General features: G+C 33.3%; 1 protein-coding gene across 5 annotated transcripts in view; it reads left to right on the top strand.

Annotated features, from left to right (window-relative positions):
• The window catches only part of LOC146400418 (uncharacterized), a 325,122-nt gene that overhangs the window by 54,897 nt on the left and 251,905 nt on the right, over positions 1–18,320 (top strand). For 2 of the 5 annotated variants that reach the window (XR_014812373.1, XM_084971946.1), the window contains exon 3: positions 6,936–10,756. The exons of 1 other annotated variant lie outside the window; for it this stretch is intronic. Coding sequence is in view for 1 of the 4 variants with exons in the window: in XM_084971946.1 (XP_084828072.1) it covers positions 6,936–7,053 (118 nt within the window). In the remaining 3 variants the exon portion in view is untranslated. Of the gene's footprint in view, positions 1–5,118; positions 5,198–6,935; positions 10,757–14,290; positions 16,366–18,320 lie in introns of those variants that run through there. 2 more of the 5 variants (XR_014812372.1, XR_014812374.1) reach the window with 2 other exon arrangements.

Raw genomic sequence — 18,320 nt, 5'->3', positions numbered from 1 at the left:
TTGTTTTATAGATAAACTATTATCATTTTGTCTTGCTTGATTGCTTCCCTTTATTTCTTCATTTTACTCACTTCTCTGATTAAATTTGTTCTTAAGAACTCAAGGAAGGCTAGAAAGCTAAAGCTTTTCTGCACACAAGATCTGAAGGATCTGGGGAGGTGGTCTGTCTTGAGAAGGCCCTCCAGGATCCTGATTGGTTTCTTTTACATATGTAAAACTGAGACTTTTATCTTTTAAAGTGTTAGTTATAAATTAAAAGGAATTGACATTTAGATGACTAAGGAGGGAATGTTTTCAGCAGGACTAGAGTCAAATTCTTAGACTACAATATTTCACATAGAATGGAGCTGCTGGTGAAAGTCTAATGTGAACACATGGCATTTAATTTCTATGAAAGTTTCAATGTTCTGAATAAAATGTGACTGAGTAAAATAATAAAATATAAGTGGAATGGCATGACAGTAGTGTCCTACTGGGATTCAGGCACCAGCAGTGGAAGGGGCTGTTCTAAGAGCATCTGTCTTTTTGGCAAAATTCAAAGGCAGCTGCTCTGGTTACTTTCGTAATTCTCGTGAGATTTCCATTTGATTACAGAAATGATGTCTGCCCTCTATTGCTAGACCTGAGTCATTTGCGTTTGCCCTACCTATGATGTTATTTGCGAAATTGCTTTTAGTGGGAAAAAAAATACTTCTCGAGAGAAGTCCAATGAAAAGCTTTAGCAAGCCCTTATAATTTAAACCCAGCTTTTCTCATGCATATACTTTTTTTCCCCCAAATCTCTTCCTTATTTGTATTCCTAATATGATGGATGACAACAGTTGCAAATTCATAGTACCATTGTTCTTATCATGCCGTGGTCTCTTGTAAATGCTGTCCTTTTTGGAGGTGACCTATTATATCTCTTTTCGCTGTCCAATTATTTTCCTGTATAGAACTGATAAGTTAAATACATGCCTGCTATTTTTCTTTTCAGGAGCAGTTGCTCCTTTTTTACAAGTATTTAGAAACTCAGGATTTTCTTATCATACCAAAATGGAAGACTTCCTATTATTTTAACCTCTAAATGTGAGATTATAATAAGAGTCTTTGTACACATATCTTAGATATATATACAGTGAAGTGCATGCAGACTACTGAGACAGTAAATCTGGATTTGCTATTTTGTCATTTTTTTGCTGATTTGGACAATACACATAGGATTTCTAAGCTTTAATTTACTCATCTCCAAAACACTGATATAATGCATATGTTGAGAAGATATAATATACAGATATATGTTAAATTTTCTACAAAAATATATGTATGAATCTGACACTAGCTATATCCCTGAGGACTCTAAAAAAGTACAACTGACTTCTAGGTGATGGATATCTCGTTTAAATGGTTTGTCTTTTAGAGAACATTTTCTATCAATATATATCATTCTATGTATCTAAAAAAGTGACTTGTGGAAAAGTTATCTATTGAAATGTTTGGTTTGTTTGGAATTCACAATTTTTATGTGGCAAAAGGAAAAGATGCAGGACAGATTGCAACTTATAAATAAAAGTCAGTAAACCAGTCAGGATTAAAGACAGAATATTTCTCAAAAAGGAAAACAAAAGAGTTAGTTGGTTATGAAAATTGAAAGGGAAATATAGGTGCAGAGGTTATGCAGCCAGAATTTAAAAGAAACATGCAAGAAACGTTTGAAAATGAAGGATTGTTATGGCAATTGAGAGTATCAATAAGAGTATCATCAGCAAACTAATTATATTATGTAAATTAAAGCATAATGAATAAAAGAAGCTTCTAAAGCTAGCTTATTTTCAAATAATATGAGGTGATATTTGGTAGATTTTATAGAATGGTATCATTAGTGCATACAATATTCAGACTATCACACCCCTGCAATTAGCAGTTATGTTGAATATTTTTCATTTATCCTTCCTGATTTATTTTCCACCTTTCTTCTCTCTGCTCTCTGCCCTGCCAATGCCAACTTCTGTGAACTGAATAAATAGAATTCCCTTGCCCATATCTAGTTAGGCTTAGCAACAAGGTTTGTTTGGCATGGTACAGAAGACAGCAAAGTCAAAACATGTCATTGTCCCAGCTCCTTTCCTTCCATGCTGTGGTTTGGTAGTGGTTCTTTCCCTAGACCTTGCCCACAGATTCTTTTGAACTACATATTTGGAGCACTTATATGCAAAATGAGAGAAAATATTTGTATTAATGTAATTATTGTGTTATTCTAACTGTGGTAGATTAGTTCAATATATTTAAACCTAGAACCAGATACTGCCATGACAACTTAAAAAAAACAAATGACATAGCAATAAATTATCAAGAAGAATTATGGAAACATTGTATCAAAATAATAAAATACTTAGGAATAAACCTACCTCAGGAGGGGAAAGATCTGTACTCTGAAAACTGTAAGATACTGATGAAATTAATTGAAGACAACACAAATATTTGGAAATATATATACCATGTCCTTGGATTGGAAAAAGCAGTATTGTTAAAATGACTATACCACCCAAAGCAATCTACAGATTTGATGCAATTCCTTTCAAATTACAAATGGCACTTTTCAAAGAACTAGAACAAATAATTCTAAAATTTGCATGGAAACACAGAAGATTTCAAATAGCCAAAACAATCTTGAGACACAAGAACAGAGATGGAAGTACCATGCTCCCTGATTTTAGAATATACTATAAACCTAAAGTAATCAGAACAGTATGGTTCTAGAACAAAACCAGACACATAGATCAAGGAACAGGATGAAGAACCAAGAAATAAACCTATGAAATCATGGTCAATTAATCTATAACAAAGGCAAGACTATATAATGGAGAAAATACTGTTTTTTCAGTCAGTAGTGCTGGGAAAACTAGACAGCTACATGTAAAAGAATGAAATTACAACATTCTCTAATACCATATACAAAAATAAATTCAAATTGGATTAAAAACCTAAATATAAAACTGGATACTATAAAACTCTTAGAGGAAAGCATAGGCAGAACACTCTTTGACATAAATTGTGGCAATATTTCTCTGGATCCCCCTTCTAAAGTAAATAAAAACAAAAATGAACTAATGGGACCTAATTAAACTTAAAAGCTTTAGCACAGCAAAAGAAACCATTGACAAAAAGAAAATACAACCTGCTTAATGGGAGAAAGTATTTTTAAATGATGTGACAGATAATGGTTTAATTTCCAGCATATATAAATAACTCATATAGATCAACATCGGAAAAATAAGTAACCTGTTTAAAAAATGGGCAGAAGAACTAAGCAGACATTTTTCCAAAGAGAAAATGCAGATGGCCAACAGGCGCCTGATAAGATGTTCAACATTGCTAATCATCAGGTAAAAGCAAATCCAAACCACAATGAGGTATCACCTCATACCTGTCACAATTGCTATCATCCAAAAGAACACAGATAGGAAATGTTGGTGAGGATATGGAAAAAGGGAACCTTCAAACACTGTTGATAGGAATGTAAATTGGTGCAGCTACTGTGGAAAACAGTATGGAGGTTCCTCAAAAAACTAAAATTGGACTACAAAATGACCCACCAATTCCACTCATTTGTCTATATCCCCCCCAAAAACACCCACTAACTTGAAAAGATGCATGTACCCCATTGTTCACAGCAGCATTATTTTCAATTTCCAAGACATGTAGGTGAAAAACTAAATGTCCATTAACATATGAATAGATAAGGTATGATACAAGTACACACATATACATATATACATATATAGCACACATATATCATGCACAAACAATGAAATACTATGCAACTATAAAAATGAAATTTTGCTGTTTGTAGCAATATGGATGGGCTTGGAGGGAATTAGGCTAAGTGAAATAAGTCAGAGAAGGCATACTTTATGATATTATTTATATGTGGAATCTAAAAAATACAACAAACTAGTGAATATAATGAAAGGGAGCAGACTCGTGGAGAACAAACTAGTGGTTACCAGTGGGAAGTGAGGGGTGGAAGGCAATGAACAAGTGGGAGAATGGGAGATACAAACTATTGGGTGTAAGACAGGCTCAAGGATGCATTGTACAACATGGGGGATATAGTCAATATTTTGTAATAAATGTAAATGGAAAGTAACATTTAAAAATTTTATTAAAATTTTAAAAATTAAAACTATACATTAAAAAAGCACGTAATAAATTAAAGGATAATATAAGCAGGACTAATACAATTAGACTTTTAACAAAACATTGGATAGGCAACATCATCACAGTATGGAAAGATAACAGCTTTTGTATTTAGCACACCAAGGTGCAGACTGTTGCTGTATTATTTACTTCCTGTGTAATTTTCAGGTCTATTAACTTCAGTTTTCTAACATGTAAGATAAGTTTAATAACACTAAATTTTCATAATGGTTCTAAAGAGATCATCTGAATAGGATTTAAGAATATAAGACAGGTGGCTAGAAAGCACTACTTGTGCACAGTGGGAAGCTCATATGCCTGAGACATTTAAGGCCCATTTACTTAACATAATTTGTAAAGAAATTACTTAAACTTTATGAGTCATTCCCATATCTCTTTTTATTTCTTATGGTTTGATATTTCTGCTTTCTTTTTATCCTTTTAAAGTATGTGACTAGTCATCATGTTTCCTCTAAGTATAGTTGCGGTGATGTAGAATTGCTTTGATACATACTTCAAATATGGATTCATTTACTTACAGATTTTCATCCAAGAAAAGTTGCTTTTTGCAAGGGAGATTTTTTTGAGATTAGTTTTTTTTTGTCATTTTAAATTATCTTTATAGTAAATGCAATTTTGTGATTCTATTCTGTTATAGCAGTCATATTTTTGAATTTTGACTTACAATTTATAAAAAAAAGCAAATATGTAATAGAACTTCTGATCCTATTCACTAGTCAAAACAGAGATAATTTCTGAATCTAGAATTTCTAGAAAAGGAAATGTAACTACCTTTCCAGTAATCTAAACTTCATTAACTAATTATTAAATCTGTTTTTTTACCTTCATAAAGATAGATAGTATTGCTGTGTCTAGAATTTTGATGCTTAGTAGTAAAACAGAAGGGTTTTTTGTGTCACATGGAAGTTCCCATTTTAGGGGTTGAATTGGAGCTACAGCTGCTGACCATAGCAACACGGGTTCCTAGCCATGTCTGCAACCTACACCACAGCTCTGGGTAAGGCGGGATCCTTAACATACTGAGCGAGGCCAAGGAATGAACCTGTGTCCTCATGGATGCTAGTTGGATTCATTACCACTGAGCCACAATGGGAGTTTTAAAAGGATATTCACCTGCGTCAGAATAATTCCAAAGGAACATATTTTGTGATCATTATTTTGTTCTTCTACTTAAGTTTCTCTTGATATGTTCCTCATTCAGTGCTCTTCTGTAGATCCTCTTCTAGTATTTTTCTCTCTTTTCCTCTCCCTTTCTTTTCCTTACGGTTTCACTCTTCACATGCAGCTTGATCTCATCAGTCTTCATTACCCAAATTATCAGCCACAGACATACTTAGACAGATAGAAAGATAGTCTCTCTGTCTCTCTCTGTATCCTCTCACTTCTTTCCTGATTTATAGACATATAAATCCAAGAAATCAGCATTTCCACTTAAAGATTCTCAGGGACCTTAAAAATTCAGCATGTGTCAAACCAATCACTCTACCTGAATTTATTATGTTGTCAGTAGTATCACTCTCCCTCCACTGTCCAGCCAAAAAATCCAGTCTTCTTCCTTGACTTGCCACTTCTTATTTTGTTTTCCAGAGCCAATAAAGCACTCCAGATCTCCACTACTCTGAACCCTACCATCCAAATGTTTTTTCAACCTGTCCTCTCTTCTCTCCCCATCTCTCCCAGAATTGCCACTATCATAATTTAGAGTGCAACTGCTTCCAGTGAGGTCCTGCTGTATAGCTCAGGCAACTACATCCTGTCACTTGTGATGGAACATGATGGAATATAATATGAGGAAAAGAATATATATGTATGTATAACTGGGTCACTTTGCTGTACAACAGAAATTGACAGAAATTTTAAATCAACTATAATAAAAATTTTTTAAAAAACCACAACCACTTCTTTCCTGGGTTAATGCTTAATCTTCTAATAAGTCTCTTCTCTGAGTTATTTCCACATCCACATGTTCTCCACACAGTAGTCTATTTTTGTTTTCTTTTTAATTATCATTTGTTATGAAGTTAAAATCTGTTATTGAATATTAATCTCTCCAGTTATTAAATACTACTCTGACAATCATTTGGAAAAAGGGTTGGTCAAAACTCATGCCTAAATTGGTTTCCAGTGATTTTATCAGGAAGGACCCACAAATGCTGTTCAGATGCTGTTGTGAGGTAGCTGGAGACAGCAGTCAGCGGTGGCAAAATAATCTGAGCATTTGCAGTACTCATTCCTCCATTCCTGATTCAGGATCAGCTAGCATGTATTTTCTTTGTATATTATAAAAGTACTGATTGTATATAATACTAAATTGGTTGGGGTTTTAGAATCTTGCATGCACCATTACTTTCCTTTTGCTGGTTCTTATCACTAAAAAGCATTTTGATTCTTGTGTGCTTTCCCTGGCTTAAATTCCAAAAGCAAACAGGAATACTCGAAACTTTGTCTCCAAAAACAGGTGCCTTGTCTGTTAACTGCTACATTCTTTCATACTGAGTCCAGAGAAGCTCATTGCACTACTATTGGAGGAATCTGTGACCAAGTTAATTAAGATGCTCAAGATAAAATCTATTTGCCACCTTAGCTCAACATTTAGAATTTGATTAAGTATTTGTCCCATCACTTAGACTACATAATTTGTAATCACCTTCTGCTAGTATTGTTTAAGAAGAATTTTTTTCATTTGTAATATCTTCATGTCCTCCCTGACCTTCAATCTCCCCATCTTTTACTAGGACAGAAAAGTTGGAAAAAAGAAAGATTCCCAAAGATATCCATCCTCTGTGGCTTGTGTTAGTTCTGAGATATGTTCCTTTCAATCAGCACCAGAATGGATGTATCTCATCACTATAGCAACCATCTGCTTTCAGTAAGTTATTTCTACTATCTCTGATTTTCATTACAGACTCTATTTCAGTAATTTTCTACTAAAATAAGATCAACATATTTAGCATATTCCTAACCTATGTCTGCTTAGTTCCTAACTCTGCAACTTTCTGCTTTAAAACAATTCTGAATTACTTAAGTAACTCAAGATTTTAAACAACCAGAATTTTGTCAAAAGAACAAATATACTGTGCAGTGGCACAAAATAGTTCACAATTGGATTTAATTATAGAGTCATTGTTTTAGTGGAAATGAAGAACTTTAAAAATATTCTTTACTTGGTTTTATTAAGCAATTCCATTTTAGAGTAACATTGGCTGCTACTCTGGGTGATCTGACTAGTTTTCTTGGTTGCTGACTGATGGGTACAGGACCAAAATTTCCATATTGTTCTCAGAGTGAAAATTTATGATTCTTCATGGAAGCGCACAACAATACTTAGCCACATAAAAATTAGTGAATAATAAATTATGTCCAAAATAAAAACCTGATGGCCTATATAAACTATGTATCGAAAAATATAAGAAAATTATGCATGTGAAATGTTATTTTTATTTTAATAATCAATGAAGAGAAAGCAAAAGATAGAATCAGTGGATTTTGTTACATTTAATCTTTTTAAGATGAATTTCTGTTTGAACAACCATTTTCTCTAATCTCTAAGTTGATAGGAAATTATTGGAAATCTTTCTTTTTCTTTGTTACCAAAATGTATCATGATTTTTAATGAAATGACATTGTTATCTAATGTTTACATATCAAAATTTCCAATTTCTTTGAGGAGGCATTTTTTAAAAATCAGATATTTATTTTTATTAGGGCAGGAAATAGAGTGCAGTTGAGTTATGCAAATGCAGAGTCAGATCTTAAGTTTTGTGTTTTCCTCATCATTAATTTTTGCATTAAGTTGGGTTTTTTAAATTGCATTAAAACTTTCATCTTGAATACTGAGTTATTTGCTATGCCTTAAACTTTGCATGTAAAGTGAATGCCTAACTTCTCTCACCCCACCCACAGTCCTGCTTATTATCAAGATCCCTTGAGATATTTGACGTATTCATTCATTTGTTACTAAAAATGCTAAATAATATATTTATGATTCCATGAAAATGTTATTTCTAAAGAACATTTTCATTCTACAATCAACAATAACAAATTATTCATAATAACAAATCATTTTGGCTTTCTTTGGATGAATTCCCAGGAAAGTATGTAATCATAGTAAGAAGATAAGAAAACAATTGTCTTATATGAGTATTCTAATTATAAAAATGGAAATTATTTTCATCCAATGCACTTTTCTAAAGAGAAAACCCATTCACTTACATAAAAGTTATATTTTTATCTATCATGGGCTTTTCAAAGTGAATGAAAGTGTAGATATAAATTACTACGCCATAGATACTCACAAAAGAAATACAGCTTTAAAATAATTTCCTCTAATTAAACCTATAATATATTCTAGTGGTCTCTTCCTCACTTTAAAATGGAGACTTCCACATTTAGTTACATATTTGACTAGCCTTGCCTTATGTGAGGCAATAAAAATAAGGGGAATTTAACATATGGCGAATTATGTGTTGGATTTGTCTATTCTGCTAGAGTGACGCAAAAAGGAAAACATGACATTTTCTTATAAATAAACATCCTTCTAAGACTTGAAGCTTTATTTAGGAATAAGTAATTATTAAAATACCATACCATAACATCCCTGTTGGATTTTATGAATCTGAATATTATGTGATTTCATTATTTCATACTTGGCTTGATATTTCATAATTATGTGAATTTTTGTGCATCTTTAGCATTTTTTATTGTAAAAAATAAGTATAATATGTGGGAGAGCACAGAAATACAGAGTATTAGTCTATTTATCTAAGACAGAAGTAAAGGAGTAATACACACCCAAAGGAGAAGTGAGGGTGCGGGTGTCCCCTTGAATGATGTGAGCCTCTGTAGCATTTTAAATTCCTGGGGATGTGTGTTAAAATATTTTACATTTATGGCAAGAAATATAACATGAGCAAAAGTCCATGAGAGGGAAACAATTATGTCAAGTAAAAGATGACCAAAATCTATTTCTCTGAGGTAGTGTTTCAGATTTTTGACTTAATATTAAACAATCACTTAACAGAGCTATGTAAGTGAAAGCAAGTTTCTTTAGCACCTGGCTCTTACTGTTTTTAGAAGAAATTATGTGCTTCTGTTCTTTTCTTCAATGTTAATGTGAATAGAAGGAATTAACTCGTTGAGAATGTACTTCACAGCATGATGTGTTGCAAGAAATAATGCCAAATACACAATAAGTAGAATTAGTAATTAACATTAGGCATATATACTCATTATCACAGTATGAGTAAATATATGTGCACACTTACTGACAAGCATCATTGAAGATAGCACTGAGAATAAGTGAAAAATTCATTTAATAATTCAAGACAAATTGCCATCTTCACTGAGGGCCTCAGCAACAACTGAACTGCAAGCATGTCCTGATTTCTTGGAGGACATCAATGTGAGATGTGACTCAGTTACCTGATTATGTTAATTTCCGAAGTCACCTAAGACAAATCCTTTATACGAAATAAGTCCTGCATTCAGAAGACTTTACTGTATGTTCACTTACTAGTTAAGTACCGCTGCTGCTACACCAACTTCTGGCATTTACAGCTGAATTGGTGCCTTAGCAGAAGTGTAGGTTTAGTAACTTTGGAATTTCTCATAAGAGTCAAATCCTTGGAATAATAAATACTCAAATTCCAAATCATCCTCTATCATCTTTTTGACGCTACCTTAAAGAAAGCCCACATTAGATATCATGTGATAAATACATATATATTTAGACATATAGAGATCGCTATGTAGAGAGAAAGAATAATACTAAATAAAAGGTCAATAATCTCTGTAAGCATCATTCTTTAGTACATGTATTTAGCCAGCTCTTCACATTTAATTTCATGTAAATCACAGAAAATCTTCTTCAGTCCACCAATAAATATTTGTTGATTATCTATGATGTGGAACTTAAAAAGATTAACTTTGTTTCTCATCAGTATTTTTATTCAGTGAATATTTGTTGAGTGCTTATTCTGAATCCTTATGAGGAAATAATTGTAGAAACCCTGAAAATTGTCTCTGAGAATATGTGAAAGGTAAACTAGCAAGAGGATTTCTTTATTTTTACATATCCAACATTGCACAGTACACATAAGTAGAAGCACATCCTTCCATATACATGTAAACATCGATACATTATACTTTTTGTGTCACTTGAGTTTAAAAAATAATAATCCACATTACTGAATCACACATCTGACTTTACAATCTGGTCTACTCTCTCCTTGGAGTATTTCTGCTTTCTCTTTTAAAAGAAGAGTTACAGATTTAACTTTTAAATGAGGATTCATTCTAATCTTGGGCACAGCTGAGAGATGAAAGCTAATTGAGAGATGCATGACAAGGGCGGAAAGCAACAAGAAAACTTTCTATATGTCATAGTACTATACCTGAAATAGCTTTCTTTTGTGTTCCCAATAACTGGTTTAAAAGGCAATAGTAATAAAATATAATGTGTAACATTAACATATGAGAGATGTGAAATATCTAGTAAGAAAATAATAAATTACCTAAGATAAAATCTATAAATGTTATTGATGAACAGAAAAAAAAATTGAAAAATGGCAGAATGCCATTGTAAGTTACATAATAAAAACATTTAAAGTATAAATTTATAAATTTACTGCAATCCCAATAGCAAAGATAGTCTTATTTTTCCAGAATTAATATGATGGAGTATGTGAGAAAAATATCAAATATGTGGTTAATGAATTATGCTGTATAGCAGAAACCGATATAGCATTCTCAGTTATACTGTAATAAAAAAATGACTAAGAATTTCATCTACTGATTTTCTGTTATTGGATAAAAATAAATGGGCAATTAAGAAACTGTAAAAAAAATTATGAAGTGTTTTTTCAAATATTAAGATGCATTCCATATTAGTGATAACCAAAATACAATTATTCTACCATCAAGATATACAGTCAGATTAATAAATTAATGTTTAGAAGCAAGACAAAGTCCAGGTAGAAATAGAAGGCATATTTTTATAATATATCTACATTATAAATTAATATTAAAATATGTATCCCTACCTCATTTTATAGAGTACAGAAATGCCTGATGGATTTTAAAATGTGTGATGGATTTAAAATATGAATATAAAACATTAAATAAATACTAAAATATTAAGTATGTGGTTGAAATATGTTAGTATTAGTGAAAAGAAGGGCACAGGAAGTAGAAAATATAAAAAGCTGCTATGTATCTTACAGAAAAACTTATATACTACTAAAATAACTATTAAGATAAGTAAAATTTAAATGACAAGCAATAATTTGGAAAAATATTTGTAAATTATGTAAATACATAAGTAATATCTATAGTATCTAAATATATCTTAGAAATCAACACAAAACAAAAACAGGCACTTCACAAAAAAAGAAAAGTAAAATGTTCAGTAAGAGCAAATCTCAGTATGAAACAATTAAATATGGAGTTAAAATGATGACAGAACATCCATCCTATTAGCAAAATTTTAAACATAATGAGAATAAGCAGGCCGGTGAGTTAAGGAAATTGAATTCCTCATAAGTACTGCTGGAAATATGAATCATGGGACCCTTAGAACTGTAGATACTGTTAAAATACATGCTTTTGTCTAATCTTTTATTTTTTCACATTTTAAAGTTTTATTGAAGTATAGCTGATTTACAATGCTGTGATCATTTCTGCTGTACAACAGAGTGGTTCAGGTATACATATACATGTATCCCTTCTCTTTCAGGTTCTTTTCCCACATAGATTATCACAGAGTATTGGGTAGAGTTCTCTGTGCTATACAACAGGTCCCCATTGGTCAGTCATTCCATGTACCTCAGTGTACATATGCCAGTCCCAAAGCCCCAGTCCATCCCATCCCCTCCCACTTGTCCCCTTTGGCAACCATAAGTTTTTTTTCAAAATCTGTGAGTCTGTTTCTGTTATGCAAATAAGTTCTTTTGTATCTTTTTTTTTTTTTTAAGTTTCCACATATACGTGATATCAAATCTTTGTATATCAATGTCTAACTACTCTTAGTATGATAATCTCTAGGTTCATACATGTTGCTGCAAATGGTGTTGTTTCATTCTTTTATATAGCTGAGTTTTATTCCATTGTATATATGTACCACATCTTTATCCATTCCTCTGTTAATGGAGATTAAGGTTGCTTCCTGTCTTGGTTCGCTTTTAAATAGTGCTTCAGTGAACATTGAGGCGTATTTTCTTTTCGAATTATGATTTTCTCAAGATGCCCAGGAGTGGGATTGCCAGGTCATATGGTAGCTTTTGGGTTTTTTTTAAGGTACTTCCATACTATTTTTCATAGTGGCTGTACCACTTTATATTCCTAGCAACAGTTTAAGAAGGTTCTCTTTGCCCTGCACGCTCTCCAATATTTATTGTTTGCAGACTTTTTATGATGGCCATTCTGACTGGTGTAAGATGGTACCTCATAGTAGTTTTGATTTGCATTTCTCTAATAATTAGCAATGTTGAGCATCTTTTCATGTGTTTTTTTCATCTGTATGTCTGCTTTGGAGAAATATCTGTTTAGATCTTCTGTTTTTTTAATGGGTTGTTTGTTTTTTAGACTTGAACTGTATGAGTTGTGTATATATTTTAGAGATTAATCACTTGTCAGTTGCTTCATTTGCAAATATTTTCACCCATTCTGTCTAATCTTTACTGTTCTAGAAATGTATCCTATTTAAAGTATAGTTCAAATTTAGAGGTTAAAATAAACAGATTTTAATATTAATATATAAGCATAAATGTAAAGATACATAGTCAAATCTATTATTTAATTATGTAGAGAAATAGTATGAAATTTTTTAAAATCTGGGCTGCTCTTATAGAAGAACAGGAGAGTATGTGGTGAGCAGACATGAGAGGAGGCATTCTCTGTCATGAAGAGAATAACAATGCAAACCAATACAGGGATAGTTTTTATTCTGTAAAGTATCACTTTTTAATCCACAGCATGTGTGTATGTGTGTATGGAGGCCAGTGGCCTCCATGGCATGAAGCCATAGGCTGCATACAAAAGTGTTCCCTTATATATATATCTACCATGAAGAATCAGTGACCATTGACATAGCTGTTACAGTGGAGCCGAAGAAAAATCAAAAGTTATCTATACAACTTAAGACTTGAAAGGCTAGATATTTCAAAGAAATCTAATTTGAACTTTACTGAAAATGGTTATTAGTAAGGTTGCTACACTTGGAATTTTTCAGACTTTATTGTAATTTCCCATATCCACTGACACAGCTGAGTACCTCGTACATCATAATATGCCTCTCTGGAGTTCCCATCGTGGCTCAGTGGAAATGAATCTGACTAGAATCCATGAGGATGGAGGCTTGGTCTTTGGTCTTGCTCAGTAGGTTAAGAATCTGGCGTTGCCATGAGCTGTGGTGTAGGTCACAGACGCAGCTCAGATCTGGTGTTGCTGTGGCTGTGGTGTAAGCTGGCAGCTACAGCTCTGATTTGACCCTAGCTTGGGAACCTCCATATCCTGCAGGTGTGGCCCTAAAAAGACAAATAATTACTAATACTGCTAATAATGGTAATATGCCTTCCACCCTTTGAACATTCAGTGACTTTTGACACTTTCTACTAAATATTCCCTCCTATCTCTTTAATCACATCTTAGTCTTCTCTGTCCTTGTTTTATCATCCAAAATTTGAAAAATTGATGTTCCACATGATTTTAGCATAAGCTCTCCTATTTGCACCTAAAACAGACAAATTTTGCCACTGTTCTACTTCTGTAACTTTTTAATCACCTTTGCATCAATAATTATTGATTTGATTTCTTTGCTCTAGACTTTTCAGTCAGAGTCAACTGAATATTTCCAACTACTAGTTCTTTATACCCAGCTCAAGATTCTTTCCACTGATAATCCGGGCCTCTAAATTCCTTGTCTATCTCCTGTGATCCTATAATATTTTGAACATATTTTAATATATGGTTTCATGTAATTTGAAAATGACTTATTTAGACATTTATCTCCATATGATTTAGAATGACTTTTTTTTTTTTTGTCGGAAATGCCTGTTTTTGTTTTTGTTTTTGTTTTTTTCCCCTTCTATACAAGGCCTGGATCACATTAAGCCATCAAATAATCATTTAAAAGGAAAAGACTTTTCTAGTGGAATAATATCAATGGATTACAGTCATTCAGACAGAATAAGTTCCTATATCTGTTCCACTAGAAGCAAACCTAAGATGAGACTTTTCCTAGGTATATGATTCTTTGAGATATTAAAGGTTAAGGCATGCCTTCCTGATATTTCATGGTTCAAGAATTTCAAATCATTACAAAGGAGTTCAATGCCTCAAATGTCTGCAAATCACTGAAGAATACAATAATAAAAAGAAAGCATGGGTTAAGAAGAACGAATATTTTCTTGCTAAAAAATCTTGCTTTTAGTGCAGCATCTAGCTTAATTGAGTTGCTTTCTGAACACTTAACTCTAATGAAAAATGAATTTTGATTACGGAAAAGGAAGTATCATTCCAGTGATTACTTTCAGGGTTTTCAGAAACTCATCAGCAGGGTCACAAGATTTGAGAAGGCAGCAAGGAAAGAAACAGTATTGCACATCAGATGCTCAAAATGAATGACCGTGAGGAACCCAACCCTTGAAAAACACTCGCTATATCTAGTCTGCTCAATGACCAACCTTCAATAAGTCAAAGCATGTGCTATTAATCTTCTGCCAAATCACATTCTCTTTTCCTGGCTCTTGCTCTGGATGAAGTAAAAGGAGGTGGAGACAGTCCCAAGAACCAAGGGCTGTGAAATGCTAAGAAATAGAATGAAAACAAAGGTACACCATTGTCTAATATTCTGCTTTGCTAGTAATATGTGCCAGATGTCACGGTCCATTAGCTACCAAATACAATGATTCCCAACTGGAGAAATAAGTCATTTATAGTAGGGAATTATATAATAAACTAAGTACTCAAGCAATAAGAGTAATCAGCTGGAGAATTACTTACAGGAATTATTGAAGAGGAGATAAAATATGAAATAACATAAAACAGAAGGGAAAAAAACATCACAAAATATTTTTTTGTGTAATATTTTGGGACATTCTGATCAACTTTATGTATTATTGTGGTATCTATTAGATAAAATGATCATTTAAAATATTAAGTAATCCCTTTACATTTTGGGTTAAATACGCAATCTTAGAATTCTATGAGTCCATACAATCAAATAAATTATTTAGGAACATTCAAAGAGGTAAAAAATCAAAGTTAACATTCTGAAGTGGGGTTATTTTTCCAGATATGATAATATATCTTCCAAAATAATCCAATAAGGAGAATTTTACTCACATAGCTGCATGAGCAGTTTATTCTTCAGCATACAGAATGTTGAGGGATTCAAAAGTAAAATCATACAGACTTGACTTGATTAACTGTCAAAGAATCTTGGAGTTCACTTTTACTTACAAATTACTACTTTGGGATTATTTAGGATATAGGATAAGGTTTCTATCAACCATAATCTAGCAAAATTTCATCAGACAATTGTACTGACAAAATATTGTACAAAATATTTCAGGACAATGGAGAAAACTCATAAACAGAGTCTCTTTATAATTGTTACTAATAAATGAAAAGATAACTTTGGTAGAAAATCAAAATATTCTGGGATATTCATATAGATTTAGTCAGTGTACATAATTTTTGCTTCATAAGTGAAAAATTTCATCTGGAACACATTAAAGAAACATCCATAAACCAAGTGGTAGTAATATGATAAATGTAAAGATCAAAGATTTTCACTTGAGAACAGTCTGTAAAAATAATGTAGTTGCATTCATTTGTAAGGCAAAAGAAATTGAGATATAGGATATAACTTTTATCTCAAAGAACTTTGTAAATGTGACCAATATTCTTGAAACCATAGTCTAATGCTAAGTGGGTACATATATTTCACATTTATCTGACAGTTACAGCTTTTCACACTGTGTAAAGCACTCTTCTAAACAACAGAAACTCAGATGAATGATATATTGTTCTTACAGAAGAAACAGAGTTGAAATCATATATTTTCATGTAACTGTATCTAACTTGGAAATATTTATATGCAGATATAAGTTATAAAGATGAAAACAATTCCTTCCTTATTTTATGAATAAAATAACCTGTATATATCACCTTTATGCCTGAAGCATTTCTAAAGAAGCTCAGTAAGTTGGAAAGTACACTTCAGCACCACTTTTCATCTTCCTAAAGTCTTTTGTCATGTAATAAAACCAACAAAAGCTTCAACAGCAGGGGAGCATCAGGAGGTGAATTGGTGACCTGGAGGAGACTGTCATAGAATAAATGCTGCTTAATGGGAATTAGTGGAAATTGCTGTTCTTGAAAGAGGCCAGGAAAAATGGAGGAAACATTGAAGTTTGTTAGCTCACATTTGTTTCAGTTTTATGCTGCTTTGGTGTTTAATCAGTAAGATTTGATGTGGCTAGGTAAGGTATATGTCAACTTGGTTTTGATCAACTTTAGTTCCAATACAGTGCCCATTATTATATGTTTATTATTAATTTATTCTTTTTTTGAAATTTTAACTGTATTCAGTTTTTTATTATCCAGACTAATAAAGGGGGGGGGGTTGGCATAGAGCAAATTCAAGAAATATATAATTTTTATATTTAGCTTTGGTGTGCATGATTTTGCTCAGACCCTAGCTGAAAATTTCTTATTTTGCTTAGATGACAAACTATTTGATATTCACTAAAACACATAAATCACCATTGATAGCCATGAAGCCTCCTGGGAGGGAGAGGGGGGAATGTAGTTAATATTTTAAGGTACTCTACATACCTTAAGGCAGAAAACATTGTATTCTTAAAGATCAGGTTAAAGATGATAGTATAGGAAAATCCTGAACTCACCTCTTCTCAGGGACACAACATAGCTACAACTACGTATGAAATAATTCCCTTAGAAAGGAACCTGAAAGCTAGAAGAACATCCTCCACAACAGAGGTAAAAAGACATCATCAAGACAGGTAGGAGAGGCAAAGGTAGAGTCTCAAGGAAAAAGTCCCCCCCCCCCCCCAGCCACTGTGATCTAGAATCAGAAGGAATCACAAAGGTGTGGATCTTTTCTCTGAGGAGCTCCATATCCGGCACCAACCATACCCTCTAGATTCTTCACAAGAGAAACAAGCCTTTTTTTTTTTTTTTTTTTTTTTTTTGCTGTTTAGGACTGCACCAGTGGCATATGGAGATTCCCTTCCTAGGGGTCCAATCAGAGCTACAGCTGCTGGCCTCCACCACAGCCACAGCAACTTGGGATCTGAGCCATGTCTGTGACCTACACCACAGCTCACAGCAATGCCAGATCCTTAACCCACTGAGTGAGGCCAGAGATTGAACCTGCAACCTAATGGTTCCTAGTTGGATTTGTTTCTGCCACACCATGGCGGAAACTCCAATACAAGTTCTTAAGATGCTTAGCTTTGAAAAACAACAGGAAATACATCCAGGGAAAGTATAGCACTGTAGAGAACAGAAAATTTTCTCTTAAAGAGCTCATGTACAGACTCATTCTACCCCAAAACCAGTGCTAAAACAACATTTTGAAGAGCATATGGACTATAGGTCGAGAAAACCCACTTAATGAATCTTGAAGCATCTGCCAGAAACTTGTTGGAGTATTAGCTGGGGACTGACACACTGGCAGGAGCCACTTTTGTGATTTCAGACTATTTTGCTCATGCCAGTGATGGTGAGCACAATTTCGGAATTCTCCATCCAACCTATTAGCACCAATGGGTGTGCCTCACTGAGAGTCCTGCCTACACTTGCACCTTGGACATCCCTCCCATTAAGACAAGCAGTAGCCCTGCACCAACACCCTGCAGCAGGTGCAGCCCCACCCTAACAGGTGCACACACAGCCCATGTAGGGGACACTCCTTGAGTGCCTACCTCTGGCAGCAAGGTGGATTGTGCTTCTAGTCCCCACAGGACATCTAAATAAGACCAGTTCTTCAACACTGGGAGAAATAACTGATTTACCTAATACATTGTTATAAACACGAGAATTAGGCAAAATGAGGACACACAGGAATAGGTCCCATTTGAAAGACCAAGACAAAA

This window comes from Sus scrofa, chromosome 8, assembly GCF_054392235.1.
Source record: "Sus scrofa isolate SSC_HxYL_T2T_F1_AM1 chromosome 8, Sscrofa_HxYL_maternal_Yorkshire_Landrace_v2.0, whole genome shotgun sequence".
Lineage (NCBI taxonomy): Eukaryota > Metazoa > Chordata > Mammalia > Artiodactyla > Suidae > Sus > Sus scrofa.
The sequence above is the reverse complement of the archived record's forward strand: the minus strand, read 5'-3'. Positions and strand labels throughout refer to the sequence as shown.